The following is a 26,557-nucleotide window of genomic DNA, read 5'->3' as shown; positions in this document are numbered from 1 at the left end:
TAGCCTTACACTTGATCGAATTTCTACTTGAACACGAAACAAGCACTTGAGCTTGTTCTTCTAAGCTCAACGGAACTGTACAGGATTTCGAGAAGGTCTACTTGTTCAACTTCCACATCAGTAAATCGATCTATTCACATTTATACACTACCCACCAACGCCATGCACTTTTATGACCAAGTAAAACCAAGCTAGATCAAACATTACAGAGCCTTTCATCACGAAGCGCGCATCTCTTGTTGTCCGTCGGTACCAGGAATGTGTTCGGAGGTTCTGAAGACGGCCTTCATGGCATCTTCAATGATGTCCATACCTTGCTCAATCTCAGCCTCAGAGATGATGAGCGGAGGCACGAATCTGAGGGTGTTGGTGCCACAGGTGATGAGGAGGAGACCACGTTCACGGGCGGCGGTAATGACAGGAGTAGGGTCCTGAGAAAGTTGAACACCAAGCAAGAGACCACGACCACGGACCTCGGTGATGACATCAGGATAGTGCTGCTTGAGCTGCTCGAAACGCTTACGGAAGACCTTCTCCTTTTGGAGAACACCTTCCTGAATCTCGGAACCTGAGAGACGGCCGACAATGTAGTGTGCGAGGCGGGAACCAAGAGGGTTACCACCGAAGGTAGTGCCGTGGTCTCCAGTGACAATCTTGCTGGAGACGTCTTCGGTGACGATGGTGGCACCGATGGGGAAGCCATTGCCAAGAGCCTTTGCGGTGGTCAAAATGTCGGGATGTGCCTCCTTGGGGAGAGCACCATGTGCCCACATGGTACCAGTACGACCAAGACCGCACTGGATCTCGTCGAAGATGAGGACAGCACCAACCTCTGTGCAGCGGCGACGGAGGGCAAGCAAAAAGTCGTCGGTTGCGACGTTGACACCACCTTCACCCTGGATAGGCTCAATGATGACACCACAGGTCTTGTCGGTGACAAGGTCGTTGATGGCATCGATGTCGTTGTATGTGCCGTATCTAAAGCCAGGGACCATGGGGCCGAAAGGCTTCTGGTACTTTGGGTTGGGAGTGGCTGACAGAGAGCCCATGGTGCGGCCGTGGAAGGAGTTGTGGAAGGAGACAACCTCGTGCTTGTCTCCTGACTCGTCGACCATCTTTCCACACTTGCGAGCGAACTTGATGGCAGCCTCGTTGGCTTCGGAGCCAGAGTTGCAGATGAAGGCTCGTGCGGCGTCCGACATGGCACCAGATTCGACCGTCTTTTCTACGAGCAGCTTGGACAAGGCGCCAGTCCAGGGGTTGTGGTATAGGTTGGAGGTATGTACGAGGGTTTGTGCCTAGTCACAGTGTCAGTACGAGTTCATGCAGTGAAGGGCGAGCGTGGGACGGACCTGTTGAGCGAGCAACTTGGACATCTCAGGATCGCAGTGACCAAGAGCATTGACGGCAATACCAGAAGTGAAGTCGAGATATTGCCTGTTCTCGACATCCCATAGGTAACAACCTTCTCCCTTCTGGAACATGGGCGGAGGGCGAACGTAGGTGGGAACCATGTACGGTGTCGACTGGCCTACGAGGCGGCTAGTCTGCGAGTCTGATGAAGGGTCAGGGGTGGCCAGGGAAGCTTCTTTCTGTACATGGTGTCAATTGGCTGAACAAATATCCATCACAGTAGTTGCGTACGTGAATGGCATTCTGAATGCCTGCGGGCAGGTTGGATGCCGTCGGCGAGGCATAACCACGACGCAAAGCCAATGATGGCTTGAGCGATGCGCTCAACCGTGATGAACAAAGACGGAAAGACATGACGATGGGTATCAAGTATCAATTACAATGCAGAGAAGGACCAAAGGAAACGCTTAGAGATTTTGAACGATATGTTGCAGCTCTCGTTGAGTCACACTTTGACTCGAAATTTCTCTTATCAAGGTGGGAACAATCATGCAGCTGAGTCGACTTTTCCGGGGCAAGGGACCCCGACCTCGGCTCGACCCGCCCGATCTCGCCGTGCTGTCTTGCAGTCCGTCAATCTTGAACTTTGTGAGCCTTGACATCCGACAGCATGAACGCCGCGTCCAAGAGCTGTTTTTCAGAAAGCAACCTGGCCGCTTGAGAGCTCTTGACAGTCTGTCGAACTAATGTACGAAATCCTCTACACTCTCACATGTGAGTGAGGGCTTGGTTGATTGCTCCAATTTGCATTGGGCAGGGTAGCCCCATGCCGTTGGATGACGTAGCCATATCCTGTTCAATACCTGAATGCTTGCGTACTTTCTGCAATCGTCTGCATCAAAACGATCCATATAGCCGCGTTTGGACAGTCGAATGACCTTGTTATACATCTCTTACGACAAACTGCACAATGATACTTGTTGATCAAATACGCCAGCTGCTACAGTTTCAAGCATCGCCATCAAGATGGCACCTCTTCGAGTGTTGTGATTTACCAATGTAAGACAATAGAAAGATCGAAGACCTTGAGTACTACAGCTCTGTATACAAAGTCATGGTATTCAGAGGCATTGTTTCGAATGGGCGTGTCTTTCCTGCTCGTCTATCGGATCCTGACTGTTGATTGTAGGACACCATCATTCATCAAGCATTGTTGTCAAGATATGCTCACGGCCCAATGGACAAGAAAACTCCCTTTCATACAACAGTCAGCCCCAGCAGAATTGGCTGCTAGACTCATACACACTTTCTTGGACGATTTCCCGGACATTGATACCGAGCAATACTTTGTCATTGACTTTTGCTCTGGGGCAGGAGGTAAGCATACGTACATCCACGGCGTTATCGGCTATGCAGTTGCCGGCCCTCGTTGTAGCCTCTCTGGCATGCAAGAAGTCTTCTGTTTCTACGTATTCCCTCCGTGTGCTGAGGTCCGTCATTTGGACTCTCCTTCTAGATGGTTCGGAGCAATGACAGGCTGTAGAAAAGCAGAGTCGTTTCCTAACCTAACAGAGCCTGTGCGGAGATTCAACGAGACGATGTGTCTCCACGACATTGTTCCGACCTCTGAATGGCACTATGCCTTGCGACAGCTACAAACATGACAGGGTTCAGCACGCGAGGAGGATTCTTCTGTCAAGGCTCTAGATCGCTGACACATGAAGCGCAGGTCCGACACCACTAATGGAGAAGTCAATCAACTCTGTCAGAGCCCGTGCAGGACATCAACCAATACCCTTCCGTCTCTCTGATTTCCACCCGAATTTGGATGCATGGATGCCGTTGGCTGCTCACAGTGCCAACCTCAGCTTCATTCCGCAATCGGTCGACGCTACGGATACCCGCCACGCACCACCCCTCGTGGTATCTAAAACAGCATCCCTACCGAATCCGAATGGCGATCATAAATCTATCCACCTTTACAGTCTGTCCTTCCACCACTTCAATGAGGTCGACGCGCAAAAGATCATGACAAACACCTTGGCAACGGCAGATGGTCTCTGTATCCTCGAACTTCAGGATCGAACGCTAGGAATGCTGCTTCTTATGACTGGAGAATTCTTCCTTTTATTTATTCTCACGATCTTCTGGTTTCCTTACTCTCCTCTGCATCTAATCTTTACTTATATCTTTCCCGTCTTACCTTTCGTACAGGCCTGGGACGGCTTAGTCAGTTGTCTTCGCACTCGCAGTTTCGAAGAAACACTAGCGCTGGCTGAAAAGACTCTGGGAGAAAAAGCTAGAGTAGTCAAAGGAGAAGAGACGGGTGTGGGAGAGAAGGTCACTGTTGCGGTGTGCGGTGATTGGAAGTTTGTGGGTGTGAGAAGGTTGCATACTTGGCCCTTTGGGTACATGAACGCTTTACTCGCACAGAAGAGGGTATAGTGATAATATTGTAGCAGTATGAAGGCACAATATCTTTTACAATCTGGACAAATTACCTGAGATGAAGCCGTTGCATCAGCTCTCTGTGAAGGCTCCGCGATGTAGGATATAACTGTGCCTTTTCACAGCTCTATTACGGCCTGCGGCCACTGCTAGGAGCTCTTAGCAGGATGCCTCGAGGTACACAAACGTTATTTCTCGTGCTTGCTATCTCCGAAGTTCATTCCGGATGGTTCGACGGCAGATTCTTGCTTGCAGTCACCAAGCTTACTCACCAAGAACATTCGCTATTGGCCCAACGTGACATATGCTATGGGACAAGCACGTCGTCCATCGGCCGCCTATACGCACCCTGACTCGTCTTTTGATTTGCGAGTCAACTATTACGACTACCAAAATTGACTGTGGCGTGATGATCCGCATATGAGACCGAAATTTGAGTCGGTCCTGGGGGTTACGATGGCTTATTATAACGAGAGTTCCCCTGGGAAAGTATCAATTTCTCCTGGGAAAGTAACGATTATGAGGTATTGTATTGACAACCCCAACGGAGAATTCGAACCCATGATCGGTGAGGATGCGCGGCCTTACTCCTTGACAGAAGCCGACAGACTTGATATTTAGAGGAGGATTGACTCCAGGGAGGTGCCATGACTAAGAGAGGGCTGTACGAATGCACAGCATCTTGTTCAATTCTGTTGTGCACGGAGAGAGTGCCGTTTTCTCAGTTTCCCAGTGGACAGCGCTACTATTTATCGTGCTTTTCTTCAACTATGATTCAATAGTGACAATGACTCTGAGATCCCTGTCAACTTCTTAGGCATACGTACGCCACAGGTACCACACCGTAAGAAAAAGGGGCGTCACCAGCGACTGTTCCTTGAACGACGGTTTCTTCTTTGACGCCATGTTAAAAAACTGTCTTGTCGCGACCTAAAAATCCATATGAAAAGAGGTAGATGATTACTGTTATTGGCAGGATTTATGTGAGATAGAAAGGAAGGTGTGGGAGTCGAATGCAAGTGATACATGCCACAAGTTCATCAGACGGCTTTTTATAACAAAATAACCTCTGAACATCGCCAATTTCATGTTATACACTCTAAGACCTCCAGTTGATGGGCATAGCACCACCAGTGGTCGACGCACTGGCGCTAGCACTAGTACTCGCACTTGAGGTGGTTGGCAGAGGCACAAACGACTCAGTGTGAGTGGCGTTGGCCGAGCCCGAAGTGGTCAAGTTGGCAGTGACCATTTCGGTTCCATCAGCGATGTTCCAGTGATTCAAAGTGCGGTTGAAAAGGGCGAGTGCAGCTTGGGGCTGGTAGTAAGGGACTTCATGTCCAGCCTCGTAGATGCGAAGGAAGCTGAAGTTACCGTATTGCCTGACCTCACCATATTCTGTGCCGTCGACAGTGAAGGGTTCATAGCTAGCGGCGGCGAACTCCTCGCTATGAGTGTAGTTGATGGCGAGTGAGACGGCTTGTCCGCCGAACCTGAAAATGTAAAGTCAGCACTTGCATCGATGCATAAATGATCTCTCAGCTAGTTAGAGCGGGTTGTACTCGCCAATTACAGATGTAGTCCGCGTCACTGTAGCGTGTGTCAGTAGAGGTCATGAAGAAGGTGGGATGGATGCATACCCGTAGAACAAGCTGATACGAAGACCCTGAGCCAGCAGGTCCTCGAGATCATGCAAGAAGTTGTTGTAAACGAAATCGCCAGTGGCCTGGAAAGCATAGTAGATGTCGTTGTTCGACTCCGTATAGTTGACACTGACACCGAGAGCGTTCTGAACCTCAGCAATGTTCAAGTAGTCGGCAAAGTACTCGGGAGGAGTAGGGTCCTGGCTGGGGTGCCTGATATCGTAGGTGCCTCTGCCACTGTAAGAGTAGTAAGGGCCTTCAACGTTGTCTCTGCACATGTCTTGTGCCTCGGAGCAGACAGTCTGAGTAGCGATGTTATCTTGTCCGGTCTCTCTAGCTTGACGGCAGCTATCAACCAGGTCAAGACATCCGCCACGCATGTTCAGAGCAAACTTCATGTAGTTGTAGACAGTATCGTTGACTGCCTTGATGCCATAAGTGTTGTTGACAGCGAACTCGGGGTAATGAGGTGCCTGAGTGTACTCATCGATGATACCGTTTCCGATGCCAAGAGTGTTGAAGTCGAGCTTGATACCGGGAATGGTTCCATTGGAGATGAGCTTGTTCTGGTCGTTGAAGTAGTTGAAGAACGAAGGTCCGTAGTGACCTCCGTAAGATTCAGTCCAAAGGTTGAACTCCTTGTTGCTACCGATCTCGGCATCGAGTTGAGGCAGAGCACCGAGGAATCCTTGCAGGACATGCCAAGCAGCGATAGCAGCAAGATCGGTTGTGTCAATCTCGGTAGCGTTGATGACAGGGTAGGTGCCAGTAGCATTGGCTTCGGTTGCGTTCAAGAATGAGCCAGTTACAGGGTTGAAGGATCCTTCTTCCTCTTCCTGGTAACTGAAACCAACTCCAAAGGGCTGAGAAAGGAACAACATGTTAGAAACCTCGCTCCAACTGTATGGGTTGACCTGAGTTGTGAGGTTTTCTGTGACGCTGCAAGGACCAAGTTCTGAATATGTTAGCGAGTTCTGTGCATACCAAGAATGGGACATAATTACCCTGGAACAGTCCAATCAAGGAGTCACTTCCAGGACCTCCATTAAGCCAGAGTGTGATTGGATCATTTGCAGGGTCGTTTCTAGACTCGAAGAACCAGAAGAAAGTGTGCATATCAGGAGCAAGATCAATGTATCCGGAGTACGAGTTGACGCCAGGCGTAGTCTCGCAGACTCCTTCCTTACCAGGCTCCTTGTAGCGAATAGTGACATTGGATCCAGGAGTCTATGATTGATCTTAGCCGTCAATTAGGACATCGTCCTCCTTGTACGCTTACAGTGATGGTCTTGAGCCCGGTAGCATTGGCTGGGAAGTACTGTCTCTTGTCAAGGACAGGGACGAGAGCTGATATAGTCGTGGCCGAAAACAATGCGGCAGCACCGCTCAGTAGAAGACTTCCTCCGAGCATGTTGATGGTGATGAGAGGGAGAAGACAAGTACACAACCTCACGCGATCAGAGACCTCAATGGTCTATCTTATACTTTCCTCTACACAATAGGATCCAAGGCAGCAAGCTAACATTGTTGACCGATGACCTAGTCCGCATGATTGACACGAAAAGATTGGCAAGGATGAGCAGGAACCATTGGCAGCTAAACTGTAACAAGCAGCTCGAAGGTCGGTAGAAGAAGATGCCATAGCTGCTAAACTGTTTTTCGGGAATCGATGACGTCCTTTGATGGTGATAAGAGATAAAAAAGCATACCAAGACTGTCTTGTGGATGGATCCAAGACTTTTCTTGGAGCTTGGTTTCGCAGTACATTGGAAAGGGCTCTTGCTGAGTACCAACATCCTCATCGTTACTCGACATTGCCGTCAAGTGTCGCAGGAGTGCTACGTGATGAGCGGTCTACGACAGCACATCATCCGCGCTTTGCAAGACAGGGAAAAAAGAAAGTGGTTGGTTTACGAGCTGCCTCTTTTGGACAGGATCAAGTCGATCGTTGCAGTCGGAAGGAGGGGAAGTTGTAACCCGCTGTTTCTCCGATCCGATCATTTTCAACCAAGAGAAAACATGACCCTGTCAAGCCTGGATACAGCAGGTGCTGGATATACCACTGGATGGTCCTTGCCACAACAACATCGACAGCTTTGAGTCACATCTCGGCGCACAAGCTCTGGGCATGGCAACTTGCACTGACTTTGTCGGTGTGTGGATATTGATCTTTACTCACTGCGAAAGACGAGCTCGATCTCCATGGTCAGCATGAAACGGGACACAGCGATCAAGTTTCTCATGCCCTGAAGTCTGAAGCCCGGACGCCTTTCCGAAGGTCAACAATTCCCTGTCAAACACAGCATGGACGCTGATAGACGTCGCAGCCTCACAGCTGCCACCTTCATAGAATAGCATGATGACAGCATAGCCCAAACGATACCTGCAGTGGGGCTTAAGTGAACATCACCATTACAGACACATACACTCTACAGGCTAAATTGATGTAGGTGCCCAGAAATCGGCGCAAAGATGATATCGTTACGGAAGAGTGTCTCACTGCCTATGATGCACGACACTCGTCTCACTGCTTTGTACGACGATACAAGAGCTGCAGAGATCACTTCTGCTGTCAACCGTAGCATCTGTCGGTACGCGGTGATGCAATGCAGCACTTGCCAACCGGCAGCTCAATCAACTTTTTCATGTGTTCAGGAAACCGTGCGTTGTCCTTGTAAATTGCAGGCATGGTATGCACGTTCAAGGCGTTCTCCACGTCTGTTCGGATCGCACCGGTCCATGCGTCAAGATACGAGAGCACCATTCGTAGGTTCTTCGTTCACAGCATGCGCAAAGACCTATCGACATCTCCGACCAGCGAAAAGGTGCCTCAATGTGCCAAGCTTCAATTTCAAGGCTCTGCCATATCTCGTACCTATAACGCTCGTCTTCAGACCCGCAAACCGTCGGAAAAGTTGTTGCAGGTGAGAACGAGCAATCTAGTAGACCGGCGAAGATACGGTGAGGCATCAGTCAACAGGCAACATCATTAATGAAGCGCATGTTATGTGATCAGAGACAGGCGGTCCCGGCGATGACGGGCGTCTGGCAAGCGCTTAACCACCGCGAAATCCTCGATGGGTTGCTCTTGATCAGCGATGCGCGCGCGCGATCAGCATGAGTGTGATTGGCATGCGGTTCGGGCAGTTGCGGCTCTCCAAAATCAGCAAGAAGTCATGTGTCTCACCAGAAAAGAACGCATGAATCAGTGAGCAAACGGCCATGAGTGATGACTTCGTGATGGAGAGGAGTTGGTGTTGGTGTCGGTGTTTTTACTGCTCATGCTATTCTCATCTGACAGCAAAATCTTCTATTTCAGCAATGTTCGTGACAGATTACAAGGCTTGTCTGTTGCTCGACTCGTTGCGATCAAGAATTTCCCCGGACAATTGCTTGCTTATAAGCGGCTTTCCTTCGGCTTAGGACCTAAAAACGTCGATAGGCGCTTGGGCTCTCAGGATAGTAAAAGCGAATAAATTAGACTCTGAGCTTTCGTATTCTGTGGCTGCCATGAGATCCACTGCTGTACATTTGGGGAAATTTGACATCCCAAGCAAAACTTGAAGGAACCGAGAACGAGGAGCAAAAAAGGCTTTTCGATGGCAGAACGGTGAAATATGCAGGTACGTCTAGAGGACAGACCATTGGCATGTGTATATTGGCAGGTGAAGTGGAACAGGAAGCTGTTTCAAGGGTCGGCTCCCCACAGCATAGGTAGGGCTACTGTGAGTGAGTCGCATACTTTTCTACAGCAAGCAGAGAACGGCCGTAGCACAGAAAGATGAGGCACATTTTGTTGCTGCCAATGCGAACAAGGGGGAGCCGGACGTATGTATAAGCAGGGGGAGAATTACGTGTCTAGACTTTATGATGTATATGAAGCGCCACGCCGGAATCGAAACTCGCGGCGGACATACGCCTTCCATCCACGTCGCCCTACTACTCAGCCCGGCCGATGTCGTGGGTCAGGGGGAGCCTCATGAATGGCGCGATCTTGGAAGATGTCGAGAAAAGGCATTGCAGGCTGCAGACGTCAAGCAGAGCGTAGCGTCTCAAGTTTCAAGATGGCTCAGCATAGAGACGGGGCGAGAAGAAGATGCAGCGCGACGAATTTGTTGATGCAGGCAGTAAAAGTAGTTCTGGCCATTGATTCGTGAGATGGCGTCTAACCCTGGCCGTTGGACTTCGTGATGGAGGGGTCCAAGTGACAGGCGGGGCTTGCGCACCCGAAATAGAACACGAGGAGATCATAGCGCTTGCGGCAAGAACCGCGAGATGCAGCAGGAAGAGAGTGGTTGGTCGGAAGGGTTGTTTGGAAAGTTGGATGGGATAGAGACGATGCATGGGCAGATCGGCTCCGTTTAGAATTGCTCTCACAAGTCGAAGTTTTTTTCTTTCTTTGGCGCCCGCACTGCCGGGGGACGGTTTACAAGGGCCATGGCTCCCAACCCAGAGGTCGTGACGACTTTGTCAAGCATCCTGATTTTGGAAGGCCCGTCGTGTTCGTCCTGCCACTCTTCTCTCACACAAATCCTTGCGGCGCCAGTGTATCAGAACGGCCAGTGTGTCAGGTCGTGCTCGCTGCTAGATCCAAGTTTGGCATTGACGTCTAGCCGGGTGGCTCCCCCTCCCCCCCTTGTGGTGCTGTGCCCAAGTATAGAAGGAGACCAGGCATCCTTCACGCGCGTCATCGGCCACTTGCTGTCGTCTACCCTTTCGCCGCCCCTCTCTGGATCTGCTGACTTGGTTGGATGTGTACGACAGCCTCTGTGGCGATGAGCGGCTAGATCGACCAACACCTTTTCTACGAGATTCCCTTTTGAGTATATTATTGTCGACACACCCGCGTGATGCTGGCACTCATGCCCGTGGATAACATGTCGCTTGCTATACTCCCTTCGCATACTCCCGTCACTCGTCCGACTGCTCCTACTAGACGACCCAAACTTTCCCTCAACACTGCTTCTCTCCCTTCGACCTTTGGCAAGAGCACTACTGGACTCAGACTCGACACACCTTCAATAGCTTCGCCTACTGCGAGGAACACCTTCAGCAATGCCTACGGATCGCAACATGTGACAAGTCCTGAAGCCTTGACACCTCATGATCATGTACGACAAAACTCTCGACTGTGTCTGGACACGTCGGTGGCACCTACTCATCAACAACCTTCTCGATCTTCTTCTGCCGACAGCTGCATGTCTGCCACATCTGCCACCTCGGCCTCGACCGACTCTTCCATCTCTTCCTTGTCCACAATCGACTCCTTTGACAAGCCTGTTCCATACCGTCTACCATTCAACCACCGCTCCATCCTCACAAACGGGCCTCATGGCTGTATGCGCCGTCGCAAGTCCTTCTCAAGTACACGGCCCATGTTTCCGTCACCCAAGAAGGTGTCTTTCCGAGCACCTCTGACAGAAGACGTCCACAATAATGTCTACACTCTGGCACACTCCGACATCGAGCCCGCTTCAGCCTCTACCACATCCCTCGAGCCCCTGCCCTCGGGACATGGACACTATGTCCAACAACAGCAAAAACACAAAAGAGCAGCAATCCTGCCAATCAGAACACCCACATGCGGCGACAAACGCGACTCTTCCTCGGAAGACGACTCGGATAGTGATATCTGCCCATCAACACCAATCACAAGGAGGAGTAAGAAGCCTCGAGAGTGGGTATGGACGTTAGGTCCCATCGACACAATAACACCGCCTCCCTCATCAAGTCCCATCGACGACAGCACTCAATTGTGACCTCTGTCATCATCGTCCTTTCCGCACTAACATGGAAGGATGGGGCTCTCAAAACAATCATCACGACCTAGACACGAAAATGATTTGCATCAGCGATGGGGTCAAGGCTTTTTCTCTTATCTGTTCACGAGAAATTTATATGGCGTTTTTTGTCTTCTTCGTCTTCACTTCTCATCCTCTTTTTCTTCTCTTCTATCTGTCCACGAGCATCGATACCCCACTTCAGCTTGCTCGTCTCTTTTTTTCGCTCTTACCATACTTAACCACTTTATTTCCTTTCTGTTTCTTACATTCGAAATAGCTTCTGTCGTAGTAGACAGTGTGCGAGAATATCGCAAATTTACCCTTTGAAAGGAAAGCAGCCATTTGTCTTGATCTTCGTATTGTTGAGAATCCGACCGTGTTCGAGGCTGTATGTCTCAGCTCTTACAATCATAGAGAGCCTCCGATCCAAAGAGCCTCTTTGCGATCTAGACCTCTCTATCCCTGTCGCATGCAGTGTGATAACTACAGTCCCACTGATAGATACGAGAGGGAAATACTTGACAAAGGTAGAGATGTATTTTCTGCCATCTATATGCCTGCTTTCGTGTCGCGGAATACATGCACTTTGCTTACCAGTATAGCGAAGCGCGGCTTGAGTACTTGCACTTGTGACTTCGGAGGTTCCGAGCGACATGCCAATGACGCTATAAATGGTGGTTTTGTGGAGGTTGAAAAGAGGAAAGAAGAAGCGGGGGAGGGCGGGAGCGTATATCTCGTATCTGTAACCATGAAGTCAGCACATGGGAAGAGGATGCGTGAATCGACAGGGGAAGGCGGGTTGCAAAAGAGTCAGTATGTTTGATTGGCGCAAAGAGTGCATCACGACTTTTGCTTATCACGTCTTGTTCTTCTTCGTCACATCTTGAAGGCGATGCTCTGACGTGATGAGTGTGCTTAGATGGTGATGTGGTAAGACGCGATACCACAGCGGCAACACCTCCGACAACTTCTCCCAAAGACCAAAAGCATGACCAAACAACACAGCAAGCAGAGTAACAAAACGAACATAGTTTCACCCCTCAAAAGCCACTGGAAGCCGCTGGAAGCCACCCCAAATTCTCAAATCTCGAGTCTCCCTCTACCTTCCTTTCACCTCCCTCAATTCCACGACTCGGCATCATTCCTTCCCTCCAATTCCACTGGACCGGCTCATGCACAAAAGAACTATCGATTCGACCAGCCACGATTCCTTATCACCAAAACATCCGATAGTATTTCTTTGCCTCGGTTTCGCATTCCTTTCAGTCTTCTCTCCCTTTTATCTTTTGACATCATTACGGAAAGTATACTCGGCCGATCCTGACCGGAATAGCTTGAATACGCACGTTTTAGCGTTTTGTCCGTATACCGAGATAGAAAGTGCGACAATAGACACGGACGACGTTAAGAAAGAAGAAGAAGGCGTTGTGAAAGGATCCGAGATCTCTGAGACATGTGGGAGGTTTGTACCTGGAGTGTTCTGGGCTTGAGAAGGGGTCTCGGTCCGGTATTGTATGGTGAACTGTAGATAATTAAGGAAAGTGGCTGGGCTGGTGACCCTGGCTACTTGCCAAAATGTATCAATCCTGTTGATATTGGTTGTCAATGTAGGATTAGGTGGTATTAGGACTGATACTTATGCTTCTATGATGCAAAGGAAATAATCAAAAGTAGATGGGAGGGTTACAACATGCCACAGTTGTCTCTGCATGATTTATCGTACAAAGGATCATCCACGGGCAGAACACAATTGACTTACACTTCTTAATGAACAAAGCAGGGCAGCAACGAGCTGTCTGGAAGGACAGTCACATCTGCCATCAACAAACAACCTAATGGAAGTTAATGAAACAAAGTATTACAAAAACAAATTGCTGCAAGTTGAGAGAAAATATCTTGCATCAAGATAATTAGTTACAAGCGCAAGTGATTTCGCACACGCGGGAGGATACTTCACGTACGACATGTGCTTCGCATCCGAAGTTTTACATCACAGCACACAACACAATCACAACATCCAATGATAAGAAGAAAGTATAATGTGTAGAAAAATCGCATTGCTCAAGGTCAGGAAAAGGCCATCAAAAGCAACTGCCACTATCGGTTTCTTCCTCGAGCAAACCAAGAATACCCCCCTCGACGTTCGGCAAGAAGGAAAAAAAGGCCTCAAGTCAAGACCTGCACGTCCTGCCTGATATTCTCTCCTTCACCAGCTTTCGCCCAGGCAATCAGCTTCCCGTAGAGCAAGAAAAGTCGAGCAGAGCAGAAAATAGCTTTCGTCCACCCAAAAAGGAGCAAAGAAAAGCAAAAACCCCTCCCTTTGCGTTGCTCCGAGAAGAAGAGAAGTCGAAAAACAAAACGCCTGGAAATGCGTGCGTAAGAGGATGGAAAACTTGTAGTTATTGTGTTTTGTGTGTTTTGATTGAGTGTGACGGATCCGAGGATGCGAGGAGCAGTCGCTCAGGCGAAACCAAAGTATTCACTTCCCTGAGTCATGGCAGTGTACATTTGATGTCTCAACTGCTCATAAGTCTCGTATTCAGGAAGGTCGATTTCTATAAGTACAAAGTTAGCATCTCTATCATCTCAAAATCACAGGCGGAGGGCTCAAGAACTTACGATTAAAGCAAGTATGACTGCTGGGTAAACGGTCCTTGCTACCATAATCACGATGAATGTTGAACTTCGTAAATCCATTCATACCCTCAAGCTCCTTGAAGCCGTTGAGAGGAACCTTGGAAGTACCGGTGACGAATTGCAAAAGCTTGGCTTTTTCTTCCTTGTCGAAGCTGCGGACGGCGCGCCAGAACCATTGGATTTGGGGAGAAGTTTGCTGGTAGTTGTGATATTCAGTGTTGCCCTTCCAGTCGTCGACGTCAATGTCCGGAAGACCCGAGATGAGGAGTTCGAGTTCTTGCTCGTTGAAGATTGCGACGAGTTCGGCAGGGATGATTTCGTGGAAGCCTGTGAGGATATGTTAGTATGTTGATCACAAGTAGGGACTTGCAATGACTTACCCTTCAAGAAGTGCTCGAGTTGCTCTTCGACTGATTTTATCAGACGATGGTCAACAACCAAGCGGACATATTCCTGCTTGTTCTCCTCGGTGACAGGAATGTCACGACCATTCTCAATCAAATCAACTGTCTCAGTCTCTCCGAATCTGTCAACTTCAACCGAGAAAGTCTCAAAAGTAACATCAGTAATGTCGTTCTCGAGGATCCAGCAGAGAGACTTGTAGTAGTCAAGATCGAGAGTCTCCATGTCCTTGAGCGAGACTGGCTTGCCGAGAATACGTCTGTATACGGCTCTGCTGAAATGGCAGTCCAAGACGCGGCCCTCGTAAAGAGCCTTTCCGATGATGCGACCAACAAACTTGAAGAAAGTAAGATGCTCAGGATTGATGTCGCTCATGGGGTTGGGGTGGAAAGTTGTTCTGTCGGAAGCGACAGGATTGAAGAGAGCGTAGTCAGGGTTGAACATCTGTCTGGAAAGAGCAGCGAACCATTCTCTTGTCACACCGCCAGCATCGACACCTTCTTCGCCATGGAAGCGGATGTTGAGCTTGCCATACTTGATCTCGTTGGGTGACTTGTAGTAGAGATTCTTGAAAGAGTCCATAAAGATCTGGTCGCGACGGATGTTGAGCTGGACTGAAGGGTGAGCAATACGGTCCTCGGCGTTACGAGTGTGCATTCTGCGAGTAAAGTAGTTGCGCTTGTTATCAAACTCCAGCACCTTCGAATTCTTGGCCAGCACATCGAATGTACCATTGAGGAGCTTGGGGTTGTTGCGAACAAGGTCGTTCAGAATCTTGCGGTGATCCTCAGTGAATGAGAAGAAGAGCTTCTCGATGCGAGAGTCCGGCTGAGGTGCACTGGTAGTCAACTCTTGGGAGGCAGCAAGATTGGCCTCCTTGGAGGTAGTGTTCTTGCAGACAACCATGAATGATTCGATCAATGGCTGAAGGATGGTAGCCACGTTGTTCATGCTTCCACGCTCACGAATAGCAGTGAGACAATCGCTCAAGTTCGACCAGAGCTTAGCAAACGTCGAAGTCTCATAGAGCGTCGACAGCAGATCCTGGCGGGCCTTTGAGGGTGTAGCTTCGGCTGAGGTAGAGGCTTGTCTGTCATGGGGACGCTTGGGATCAAAGAGATAGTCAAGCGCGAGCAAGACACGCAACAGCTTGCTCTGGTGAGAGCTTGCCGGCGAGAAGTTGGCAAGAGCGATGCCTTGAATGTCGGTACTGGTCTTTGCATTCTGAATCTGAGGTGCCAACTTTTGCAAATCAACAAGGACAGCATCGCCCAGATCCTGAGCACGTTGTACAAGCTCCTTGCCGAAGATGTCCTTGGCACCAGGAATGGCTGACAGGTGGTTGATGATGTCAAGAGTGCTCTGGAAGGTCTTTCCATTACACTCCCGTGCTGCAATGATGTTGACAACTAAGCGGAGATTCTCTTCGGGCACCTCTGGAGGGGTCAGATCTCTGTGCTTCTTCTTCTCTTCTGTCTTTGCGACAGGCTCTTGCGGCTTGTCAGCTTCAACGGGAGCATCGGTTGCGGCTGTTGCTGAAGCTTCGCCTTCGACCATAGGAACATCAGCCGACGCAGCGATAGCGATTTCAGCGGTTCTTCCCTTCTCCTTCTCGGCGTCCTTTGCCTTTCTGAGAAGGATCTTCAGAGGTTCGGTGACGCGAATCAACAAAGAAGCCAATGCCTCCATAACAGCAGAGTTTTCGATGATCGACTTGCGGTCAAGGAGAGTGAGCAACGCGTTGAGAGGGTATTTAGCAGCCTTGCTCTCCTTGCCCTTACCCTTCTTCAAAGACTTAGCTCTCTGGCTGATGCTGGTTTCGTGCTCAGAAAGGAAGAAAGAGCTGACACGAGGGTTCTCGTTGGCCAAATGGGTAAGAGTAGAAAGACATTGCTGAACGATCATAAGAGGTGATACGTCCGTGTTGGGTGCTGAGAATTGAGAGCCAGTCAAACTACGCTTGAGAGGCTGTGGTGTCTTTTGTCCAGACATCTGCTTAGCACGGAGAGTGAGGTGTGCAAAGCTCTTCTCCAAAGCGTTAGCATCGGAGCTTCCGTCTTGAAGAATAGAGAGGAGAATGCTGATAACCTCGGCGCGGTTTTGGGTGTTCTTGCAGATGTCTGACAAGATTGCCTGCATTGTGGTACGTGCGCTGTCCTGCATGGCGACGAACATCAATCTCAGGAGGGTGGCCACACCAGATTTATCGAGCATTTGTATGACAGGTCTGCGAACGCGCTGCTCTTCAGGTTCGGGAGCTTCGGGTTCATCCTGTGGGCGATCGCTCTCACGTCTCTCACGTCCGCCACGATGGCGCTGGATATTGCCTAGGAGAGTACGAGCTTCAGCTTGGAATTCAGCAGGGAAGCCAGCAAGCGTACCAGCGTCAGCATCCAAAAGAACTTGTTGGCGAAGGGCCGGGTTCAAGGTGGCGAAAAAGTCGGCCATGTCCATATCACCGGCTTGGGGGACTGGAGCATTACCGTTGGCAGTTGCTCTGCGACGTTGCTCCTCGCGTTCACGGCGACGGCGGTCTGCGGCCTCGGAAGCAAGCAGCTCAGCCTGAATATCCGGAGGCAAAGCGTCAAGGAACTCGCGGTTGATCTCACTAGATCTACCGCCGCCTTGTCCAGGGGTAGCTTCTTGGGTGCGCTCTTGTTGGCGTTGTTCTTGGAACTGCTGCATGATGACTTCCTCACGCATGTCCTCAGGAAGTGCGTCCAGGTACTCCAGATCGATGCCGAGATGAGTGATATCCACCTCTCTGCCACGGATGTTGGTGACAACTCGAGGTGCAGCATCAGCCGAGGGTTCAGCTTCGGACTGCTCAACACCTTCCATGCTCTCAGTGGCTTCTGTAGGCTCTCCACGCTCAGCTCTCTCGCGAGCAAGAGCTTCAGCCTGTTCGGCTTCCTTGGCTGCACGCTCTTCCTGTTCGCGTTGTTCGCGAGCCTCACGCTCGACACGCTCTGCCTCTTCCTTCAGACGTTGCTCTTCGCGAGCCTTCTCTTCGGCGACCTTACGTTCGGCATCAGCCTTGTCCTTTTGACGCTTGGCTTCCATGGCAGGAGGCACAAGCAGACGCAATAAGGATTCAACAACCTTCATGGCTGTTTCGAGGTAAAGATGGCCGAACAACAGGCGGGCCTCCTCCTGCCAGCGTATGGTGGTAGGTGTAGGAGTGAAGGCGACGGCTGCGATAGGGTCGCTGGAAGAAACTCTGCCACTTGAGGGTCCTTCGCGACCAGTAAGTCCTCTGGTGATACGTTGAATGGCACGGATGTCGGGTAGACCAAAGCGTCCGGGAGATCCACCAGCAATGTGGAAGACGGCAGGTGGCATACCACCAGCCAGAGCAGCGGGAGGGAAACCCAAAGCACCGGAACCATCAACTACACTGATGCGAGCTCCGGATGGGCCAACCATCTGAATGAGGTCGCTTACAAACGAGAGTCCGTCTTGGCCGCCAAGTCTAGGACGATGTCCTTGGTGGAGCCAGTCGTGCATGTCGCCATGACGAGGTAGACCACCGGCAGTAGCGTCGCGGCCTGAGCGTTGGAGAAGAGGGTTGGTGCCATCTTCGTCACCACGACCAACAGCGCCTCCACGGTGAGAGCGAGGAAGTCCAAGTGGAGGGTCTTCCATTGTGTAGAAGGGAGCACCAGGACGTCGCCAACCATGAGCCGAGGGCATGGCAGCTGTTTCCCAGCCCCATTCCATCTCGTCGTTCTCAGGGTCGTCATGTTCGGGTTCGTAGCCGAGGACTTCTTCATCGTCATCTTCTTCATTGTCTTCATCATCTTCGGCCATCTCATCCTCGAAGTATTGCTCTGGGCCACCCATGTCAAGCGTCAACATAGGGTCGTCGCCGTCATTCGGGTCCATGAGGTCTGAGCGGTCTTCATCAAGGACGGGAATGGCACCACCAAATGGACCACCATGAGCTGGGATAAGGGCATCCATGGGAAGAGCGCCGTGATGGTATGCGTCACCATCTTCGTCATCATCATCGTCGTCCCAATCTTCCTCTCCATCATCCTCATCGTCTTCATCGTCCTCGTCGTCATCTTCTTCCATACTAGCATTCTCATCGTCGCCAGTGATCTCGTCGATGATTTCGATACTGTCACCTTCATCGGAGTCGGCGTCGTCCATGTCAGAGTCGTCATCGTCATCACCGCTTTCATCTTCGTCCATGTCGACTCCGACGTCAATGTCGCCGGGAAGACCTTCGATGGGACCCATGCCATCGATATCGTCGTCTTCATCACTGATAACGTCTCCTTCGTGCAATCCAGGACCGCCTTCTTCATACTCATCATAGTCCATCTCTTCGTCGTACTCGTCGCCTTCGTAATACTCTTCGGCTTCGTCCGAGCCAGACTCGTCCTCATCATCCTCACTGTTGGCAGCTTCAAACATGCCGAGGGTAGAGTTGCGGAACAAGTCCGGAGTCTCCTCGCGCTCGTTCTCGTCATCAGAGACGGAGGTGGCAGAAGAGATCTCGTCGTCGTCAGTAGTGCCAGGCGCAGAGACGTCACCAGAGATGCTCAAAGTGACACCAATATCGGTCAACAGCTTGAGAGGACGCAGGATGTACTTGACGGCACGCTTGGCACCAGGGAAGTTGAGATCGAGCTCGGCAATGGAGGATGTCAGAGCAGTGATGAAGTTCTTCTCGTACATGAAACGACCAAGTTGCTTCTGAGAGACACTGTTCATGTCGACCATGAAGTGATTGATGCCGGGTTGTTGTTTGCCGGTCAACATGCGATAAAAGAGATTGCTCAAGCTGAGCAGGCGTGCATACTTTTGATCGAGAGGCTCGGAGGATGCCATGGCATCCTTGTATGCCTTGAGAGCGTGCTCAAGAACGAACTTACGAACGTAAGCAAGGTCAGATTCTTCGTCGCTGGTGGAAAGCTTCAGTCCGATGACACGTTCACTAGTCTTAGAGCAGAGTGACACGATCGTGTTGATAGCCCAATTGTTTGTAGCAGCCTGCTTCTTGGATGCTATGTCCTCGGGATGGCTCAAAGATGCGATCGGAATCAGACTGGTGAGGAAGTAGTTCAATAACCCAGAGCGAGGCTTGGAGGGTGTGGATGCCTGGTACTCAGCCTTGCGCGAGAAATTGATAAACTCAATCTTGGTCCTATTATAGGAGCCGAGAAGCTCGACCAAGCAGTGAAGGATGAAGCAACGATAGGCGAAGATCGGATGCTGATCAGCCTTGAACACAGGCTTGTTGTCAGACTGCTTCGACTCAGCATCAACTGCTGAAGCGGATACTTGTTCAGCCACAGGAGTGGGGGTAGAGTCAGACATCTCAACATCCGATGGCGTGGTAGTAGCAGCAGTTTCTGTAGAAACAGGCTTGGGAGCTTGAACCTCGTTATCTTCGACAACCTTGAGCGATGAGAGTTCCTTTAGCAAGAACTGGACGACACCGTCAGGATTGTCAACCGATGGAGGTTTGAGATCACCAGTCTTGGTTCGCTCAATGGTGGGACGTTCAGGTACGACGCTGGGTTCGCCCTCTCCAGACTGCTCTGACTTCTTGGTCTCCTCAGCCTGCTCGACCTTCTTCAAGGCAAGTGACTGAGCACCGCCAGGTCGGTTCTGGTCGTACTTGGTGATTTGCACCTTTTCATTGGTGACTTCAACAAATATCTCGGGACTACGCAGCGCTAGATGGAATAGCGTTCTTGTGTAGTGAGTTGTGTCGAAGCTTCTAGTTATGCCTTTACTCTCGAATGTCGCCTGAATTTCAGTGCGCATGATTTCACGGATAGTCTCCTCGTCTTCGATGATGTGACGGAGGAGGATAAGAAAAGTGCTCTGGAGACGTTCACCTGCAAGACCTGAGAGCTGCTTCATCATGACGAACAGTCTTGAGATCGACAGCTTCTCGCCCAGCTTCTTTGCGAGGGCACGACGGCGTGTCAGGATTACGAGCGCACGAGTGACTGAAAGCGCAAGAGACTCGTCCTTGCCAATCCTAGGCAGAATTTCAACGAGGGCATCGAAGACTCTGATCTTGTCCTCATCAGGTACAATCGGGGGCTGGAGCTCGATGACGTCTTGCTCTAGAGGAGGAGCATCGTATGAAGGCGCTGTCCAGTGGATCTGTTGAGGTTTCTCGTCCTCGGCCAGAACTCGCTCAATGATGAGAAGCACATTACTTACCCATGGTGAAGTCTCTTCTGACTTCTGTCCTTGGAACATCTTGATGAAGTCACCGAATTGTTCAAAGTTCTCCTTCAAAGTTTCAAGAGATGCGTCGAAGAATTCGCGGTCTTGGATGACGAGCGCGAGCAGATGAGCATACGATGCAACCTTCTTACCTTCAGGTGGAGTGCCTTCTTCCGGTCTCAGAGACATGAGAGAATTGACCAAGGTCTCGCCGATTTCCACCTTTGATGACTGGTCTTGGCCGGGCTTGGCAACAGCAGCGGTGATGAGGTCTGCAAGCTCGAACGTGACCTCTGTGTGGGTGTTGAGAACATCGAGACATCTGTCAATGAGGCCAACTCTGATGTTCTTGCGCTTGTCGTCAAGGTCCTCGATGGTGACAAAGCTCTCCTCTGTGACAACGTCGGCGGGCCTGTTGGTTTCTTCCGAAGGTCTTCTATGGACCGGTAGTGCACGCATCAACTCCTCACCGCCACCGAGGGCGTGAGAGAGGACTTCCGCGATACCGCCACGAAGCATGTCCTGAGGAAGCATCATACGACGGTTGCCAGTACCTAAGAGCAGATCAGCTTCGGACCGATCGCCGTCGGTGTCTTGAGTACCCGATCCAGCTTCGTCCGCATCCTGCATCTCTACAGAAGGTTCACCAGATGCGGTCGACTGATTGGTCGTGTCGCCAGTCTGTTCTTGGGTCGGTGGCTCAGTTTCTTCGGAAGGTGGCAGTGGGTATATAGGTATGTGGCTTCCCTGGTTGTCTCTTCGGAGAACATAGTACTCCTTGGCTGCTGTTAGGACGTTGTTACAACGATATAGTGCCTCAATGCAGAGGAGATCATCATCGAAACCTTCCGCCTTAAGGAGATCCTTCGTGGCATGACGAACTTCCCACTTGCGAGGCTCGGCGGCAACACGACGCTTGAGGTTCTCACTGCGTTTGATGGCGTCACGTTCACCCTCACCTTCAAGCATGAGCTTGAGAAGATCAACGATGAATTTAACACTATGCGCAGGTAGAGCTTCCATCACAGATGACTTCCACATCTCGCTGATCTGAGGAAGGACAGCGTTGCGGATCTCGACCACGAATTGCTGAGCCGAAAAGTAGTCACTTTTCTGCTTGTCGCGGACAGCCATTACGCTAGTCTGTTGAGCGTCCGTAATATTCTTGGACTGAGTGATCTTGTTGTAGAACTCAAGGATCTTATCGATGCCAGCGAGCGCCAGAGCATGAATGCGCTTGGAAGATGTGACCTGTTCGGTAGCGGAAGTCTCCTGAGAAGCCGCCTTGTTTTGTTCGACGAGCTTGCCAAATTGTTGCAAACGGACTTCGAGCTCCTTGAAGCCGCCCTTGCGGTAGAATGCGAGTAGCACCAAGGTGAAGACCTCGCGGTGGGTTCCCCCAGTACGGGTAGTCTTGCGCTCATCTACCAAAGTCTGCAATGTGGAAGTGAGAACGACGATGTCATAAGCGACACGATCCACTTCAGACATGGTCGATGGCCGGGAAGTTGCAATATGGCCGATCAATGCACTTGCCAAGTGGTCCGCCATCTCTCCTGCGTTCTGCTTCTGGTAATCGCTCAAGGTGATTCTAGAGGAATGTTTCCAGAGAAGTGACTTGCCCATAGCCTGGAAGAACGACAGAATACTAGTAGACACTTGGTTCGACAGAGATGCAAGAATTTGACAATTCTTGAACTGAGCCGAGTTGCGTGCTGCGACCTTTTGCGCCTCAGTGTCATTGTGCTGCTGCAACGAGCCATCGGCGTCGGGCTTATTGGAGTGCGAGCTGCTAGAAGCAGAAAGCCCCATGACATTATCGGCCTCACTATGATCGAAACTCATGCCAGAGATGTGAATTTGCTTTCTCCAGTCTTCGGGCATGTTGTTACGCATGGTGATAGCCTCCCAGACACAAGATGAATATAGCTGACCCAAGTCATCAATCAAGTCGGTGTAGATGTCTGTCAGGTTGACTTGACCGAAAAAGTGGTGCGGCACGTTACGGTTTGAATGGAAAACGTGCATGGAGAACACCTGGGAAAAGACGTGGCAGAGGAACTGTACCTGAACCATTGCCTTGGCTGTGTAGGTTGCGTTTGAGACCATGGCGTTTCTTTGCGATGTTGAACTTGTAATTGTCGATTCAGTCAAGTCGCCGAAGTATGTCTTGCCGGGACGGTGTTCCGCCAATGGTCTTAGCTGGAAGAAAGCAAATTGTGTACGTCTCGCAAGAGAAGGGAGGATCAGGTGAGGTTTGTGTTCAACTAACTGTTGAAGAACCCTGATGAGCTCCGTCTGAGCAGAGGTCTCGTGAAAGTTGTATGGGTTGCAAGCAGCGGTGGCGAAATCGAGGAGGATTTCCGCACCAGCCGCTTGGCAGAATGCCGCAGCCATGCTATGATTGCTCAAGAAGCCGTTGAGGAATTTACAAACCATGGCGATGAAGTCTGAGGTAGAATAGCCACCTCCGCGACCCTTAGTAAGAGTATCACTCTCCAGCTCGGATTCTTGAACCGAGGTCTTTGAGCTGTCGGGAGCATGTTGGACGCGGTCATGGAAGTCAGTATCATCAGCATCGAAGGCAGTTTCGACCTCGGTGAAGCTCATGCCGCGCAGGGCATCTCTTCCGCCTGCTACCTGCAAACCCTTGTCTCCTGGGAGCCAAAGCTTAGCACCGACGCCTTGGAGTTCAGCACGACGTTGACAGATGACCATGACATTACGGACCATAGTGACAACGGCATTAGAAGTTCTCTCCTTGAGTTGTGGGTGATGGCGGACCAGCTCGTCGAAAGCAGTGCCGATGTACTGAGGAACTTCGAAGTCTTCCTCCATAGCCTTGATATGCTCAGGGCTCTCGAAAATCTCCAAAAACTTCTCCAAAGCCTGGGATGCTTGGAACATCCGCATACCGTTCTCATTGAGACAGATAGCACCGAAGGCGGTAGGAATCTCACGCATGGTCTCTCCGACGGGCAGGATGCCTGCTGCCTTGGAAGTTGATGCGGAATTGCTGTTGTCTTCTGTGGAATCTACCATAGTCGACTCTCTAATTTCCTCCCCGGCAGCCTCAGTCTCAGTGATGTCTTCGTCTTCCTTATCGGCGTTCTCGACGACAATGTCAGAGACGGTGATCGGCTGCTGGGTTACAGCTTCCAGGAATCCCTTGCTCAGTCCTGCTTCAGCAATCACCTGGTAACTGGTCGGCTCGTTATGGATGAAACTGCTGAGGATGTTCATAGCACCGCTCCAGACATTGGAGCCGAAGATAGGAGCATTATCGAAAATTTTTCGGAGCGCTCCAAGAAGTTGAGGCGAGTCGACGAAATTGCGTAACAGACGATCATCTGTGCCGAGGTTGTGATGGTACATGTGAGCCACGAATTTGAGAAGCTGGCGAAGAGTCTGTTGAGAGTTGAACGGGATCTGGAAGTCGGTGATCTTAGTCTTGTACTCATTTGGCAGGCCCTGTTGCTTTTGAGCAGCTTCGAGCGAGCGCTGGACTTCATAAGCAGTGAGATCAGCGAGCACGTCCAAGCCTTTCGCGTTGACAATTGCCTGGAATGTGTCTCGTACTCCGTTGTGGATGAAGCTGTCGAAGAACCCGAGAGCAATGGGGAAGTATATCTCGGCTTGCTCTGTACGGAGCTTGAGGATGTCGACCAAAATCTCAGGGAATCCAGCTGACACAAGAACTTCGGCGTTACGTTGAGGGTGCGGTACCGATGGTGTGAGTGTCATGACCAGGTCGAAAACGTCCTTGCACCATTCCTGGTCTTGAGACGAGGCAGTCTCGTCTCCCAGAGTAGCAAGAATCTTTCTGAGGACATAGAAAAGTACACCATGGCTGACAGTGATGTTCAGAGCAGTGGCGATCTCAGCTGCCTTGGACTTGCACTTAGCGAGAGCCTCAAGCGCCTGGATGACGATGACGGTCATCTCATGTGAAACTTCCTCTTGACCAGAGTTAGGAGGCTGCAGCATGTCGGTAAGCTGCTGAGCCAGCTGAGTGCGACGGGGTTCCTCGGAATCCGGCTGGCCAATACGCTGTTGGAAAGTCGTCTCGCCATAGACATAGGCCAGGTTGGAAATGGCCAAGATCCTGACGGCAACCAGGTCATGAACAGCCGCCTTCGATGTCTGGAAAGCAGAAGCCACGCGAACTCTCTGGAGCAAGTCGAACTGGTTTTCCTCAGGCACCTTTGTGACGTTCTCCTCGATGACCTTCCAGGACTCTGCACCAGAGAGCTGGGCAGAAGAGAGCTCCAGGACCTTGGGTCCGGCTGAAGAAGACTCGATCTGTTGAGGGCGTACTGGTGTCTCAGGCGTGTCTGTGTTGCTTGACACACGCTCAGCGCGTGCCGAGCCAGGGCCCAGATTTGAAGTACGACGAACCGGGGTAGGTGTGACCGGAGGCATAGGCGAGCCGGGTGTGTAGGGAGCGCGGGCCTCGACAGATGATGCAGGTACAGAGGCATCTGTCTTGTCGTAGTAGGTCAGGTGTACGCTGGAGAGTTCCTCCTTGTATGCCAGAGGGATATCCTTGGCCTTGACCAGCGCCTCAATGTCAGAGGTGTTGACTCCAGGCTTGACGACATCCTCCTTCTCCTTGTTCTTGGACGGGGTCTGGCCAAAGATAGGGGTGGCGACGGGCTTCTTGGGGAAAGGGCTGGCAAGCTTCTGAATGCGATCCAGATTGATGCTGTAGTGACCAGCCAAGAGGGCGTTGAGAGAGTGCGGCGAGGCAACGCGCATGCGCGAAGTGTGATAACGCTGGGCCAGACGCAAACTAACACGAAGAGTGATCTTGAGCAGGCTGAGGGAGACAGTGTTGAGTAGGTGGTTGAGATGTGCGCTGCTAGCATACAGACTGCGATTGCCACAGCGTTCGAGTAGGACACGAGTAAAGCTGAGAATGCTCTCTATGAGCTCGCGATCTCCGTCGGCCGAAAACCCGCGTGCCTCGAGCTCTTGCACCGACACATCGGTCACCGATCCATCCTCAGCATCACCCTTCCGCAACAGACGGAGCTCAAATGGCTGAGTCTGTGGGCCCTTGTCCAGAGCGTACAGAGATGTGAAACTATCAAGGATGCGGTCGAAACGGTTCAATGGAGCAATCCAGTGGTACAGGTCGCCTCTAGGGAACGGCCAGGTGTGTGGGAAGGAAGCGATATGCTCGGGCACCTTGTGCAGAGGTAGCTCGATCAGAGTCTTGATGAATTCGGTAATGTAAGGAGACTGCGGCAAAAGTCAGTAATTCCACGGCGAACAAACAGAAAGAGTCGACGCACGATAGTCGCCTCATGACGCTCGGTGGCGGTCTTCTTGATCCTCCCCATGGTGTGCCGAGACACAAGCGCAAGCCTTGCGCTTCTCCAGGTTACGTGCTTAGTCTAGGTATGGCTGCGATTTCTCCCGTGCTCGTTGGCGGTGGATGCGATGGCGAAGGACTGGAAGAAGCGGACGTGTGAGACCGAGTGTGGGTGGGGACGTGAATAGCGTGCGAAAAGGTGTGCGGATAGCTGCAGATGGCCGAAGGTGAAGACGAGACGTTACGACGGCTACAATTTGCTCGTCAAATATGCGCGTCGACCAGGATCACGATGTCGAATCGCGGCGAGTTTGGCGTTTGGAAAGTGAAGGTTGGTTGGCGCGGAAGCTGAGGAAAAGTCCTGAAGCGGGTGCAGCGCTGTCAAGATCGAGTCGTGTTGCGAGTTGCACTGCGCGAGATGTGAATGTCAAGGCGGAAAGTCTTCCAGCTTCATCTATCAACTACTCTCGTCACCACGCGGGCACTCAGAGCTTCGATCACGTTTGCTTTGGCCGCTGCCCGGCCTGTCAACTTCTGTGCGCACTGACCACCCCAAACGTCACTTTTCATCTATCGAGCAGGAACGACTCCCTCACCATTGATCCACGCGAATCACAGACTTCCGAAGACGATTTGATACACCTACTGCTAGTTGATTCATACAACCAAGACCGTCGTGATCTAAAGTCTCATGAATACGATTCAACTGTATACAGTGCAATGCGCGATTGAAGCTCAAATTATTAATGGTTGGCGGAACAAGGACATTGAACGTCGAT

The 26,557-nt window shown here is 51.0% G+C and overlaps 5 protein-coding genes across 5 annotated transcripts; 2 read left to right on the top strand and 3 right to left on the bottom strand.

Annotated features, from left to right (window-relative positions):
- Positions 1–218: 218 nt before the first annotated feature.
- Positions 219–1,514, bottom strand: AUEXF2481DRAFT_47691 (uncharacterized protein; the record flags this gene model as incomplete). The annotated part of the gene is made up of 2 exons (XM_013486160.1): positions 219–1,298; positions 1,353–1,514. 2 exons carry the CDS (start codon positions 1,512–1,514, stop codon positions 219–221), a joined length of 1,242 nt encoding a protein of 413 aa, XP_013341614.1.
- A 531-nt stretch (positions 1,515–2,045) lies between these two features.
- Positions 2,046–3,847, top strand: AUEXF2481DRAFT_42307 (uncharacterized protein). Its single transcript, XM_013486127.1, has 3 exons — positions 2,046–2,412; positions 2,543–2,730; positions 3,083–3,847. The coding sequence occupies exons 1-3, from the start codon at positions 2,324–2,326 to the stop codon at positions 3,796–3,798; spliced, it is 993 nt and encodes a 330-aa protein (XP_013341581.1). The 5' UTR covers positions 2,046–2,323; the 3' UTR covers positions 3,799–3,847.
- A 1,053-nt stretch (positions 3,848–4,900) lies between these two features.
- Positions 4,901–6,855, bottom strand: AUEXF2481DRAFT_47690 (uncharacterized protein; the record flags this gene model as incomplete). The annotated part of the gene is made up of 5 exons (XM_013486159.1): positions 4,901–5,294; positions 5,368–5,391; positions 5,442–6,399; positions 6,449–6,671; positions 6,724–6,855. 5 exons carry the CDS (start codon positions 6,853–6,855, stop codon positions 4,901–4,903), a joined length of 1,731 nt encoding a protein of 576 aa, XP_013341613.1.
- A 3,466-nt stretch (positions 6,856–10,321) lies between these two features.
- Positions 10,322–11,203, top strand: AUEXF2481DRAFT_31546 (uncharacterized protein; the record flags this gene model as incomplete). Its single annotated transcript, XM_013486088.1, has 1 exon — positions 10,322–11,203. One exon carries the CDS (start codon positions 10,322–10,324, stop codon positions 11,201–11,203), a length of 882 nt encoding a protein of 293 aa, XP_013341542.1.
- A 2,092-nt stretch (positions 11,204–13,295) lies between these two features.
- On the bottom strand, positions 13,296–26,252 carry AUEXF2481DRAFT_90722 (uncharacterized protein). The gene is made up of 4 exons (XM_013486206.1): positions 25,759–26,252; positions 14,245–25,705; positions 13,847–14,191; positions 13,296–13,782 (listed from the first exon to the last, which is right to left on the bottom strand). Exons 1-4 carry the CDS (start codon positions 25,804–25,806, stop codon positions 13,688–13,690), a joined length of 11,949 nt encoding a protein of 3,982 aa, XP_013341660.1. The 5' UTR covers positions 25,807–26,252; the 3' UTR covers positions 13,296–13,687.
- Between the last annotated feature and the right edge of the window lie 305 nt (positions 26,253–26,557).

The sequence above is a fragment of the Aureobasidium subglaciale genome, assembly GCF_000721755.1.
Source record: "Aureobasidium subglaciale EXF-2481 unplaced genomic scaffold scaffold_18, whole genome shotgun sequence".
NCBI classification, from domain to species: domain Eukaryota; kingdom Fungi; phylum Ascomycota; class Dothideomycetes; order Dothideales; family Saccotheciaceae; genus Aureobasidium; species Aureobasidium subglaciale.
This window is presented reverse-complemented; position numbering and strand designations above follow the sequence as displayed.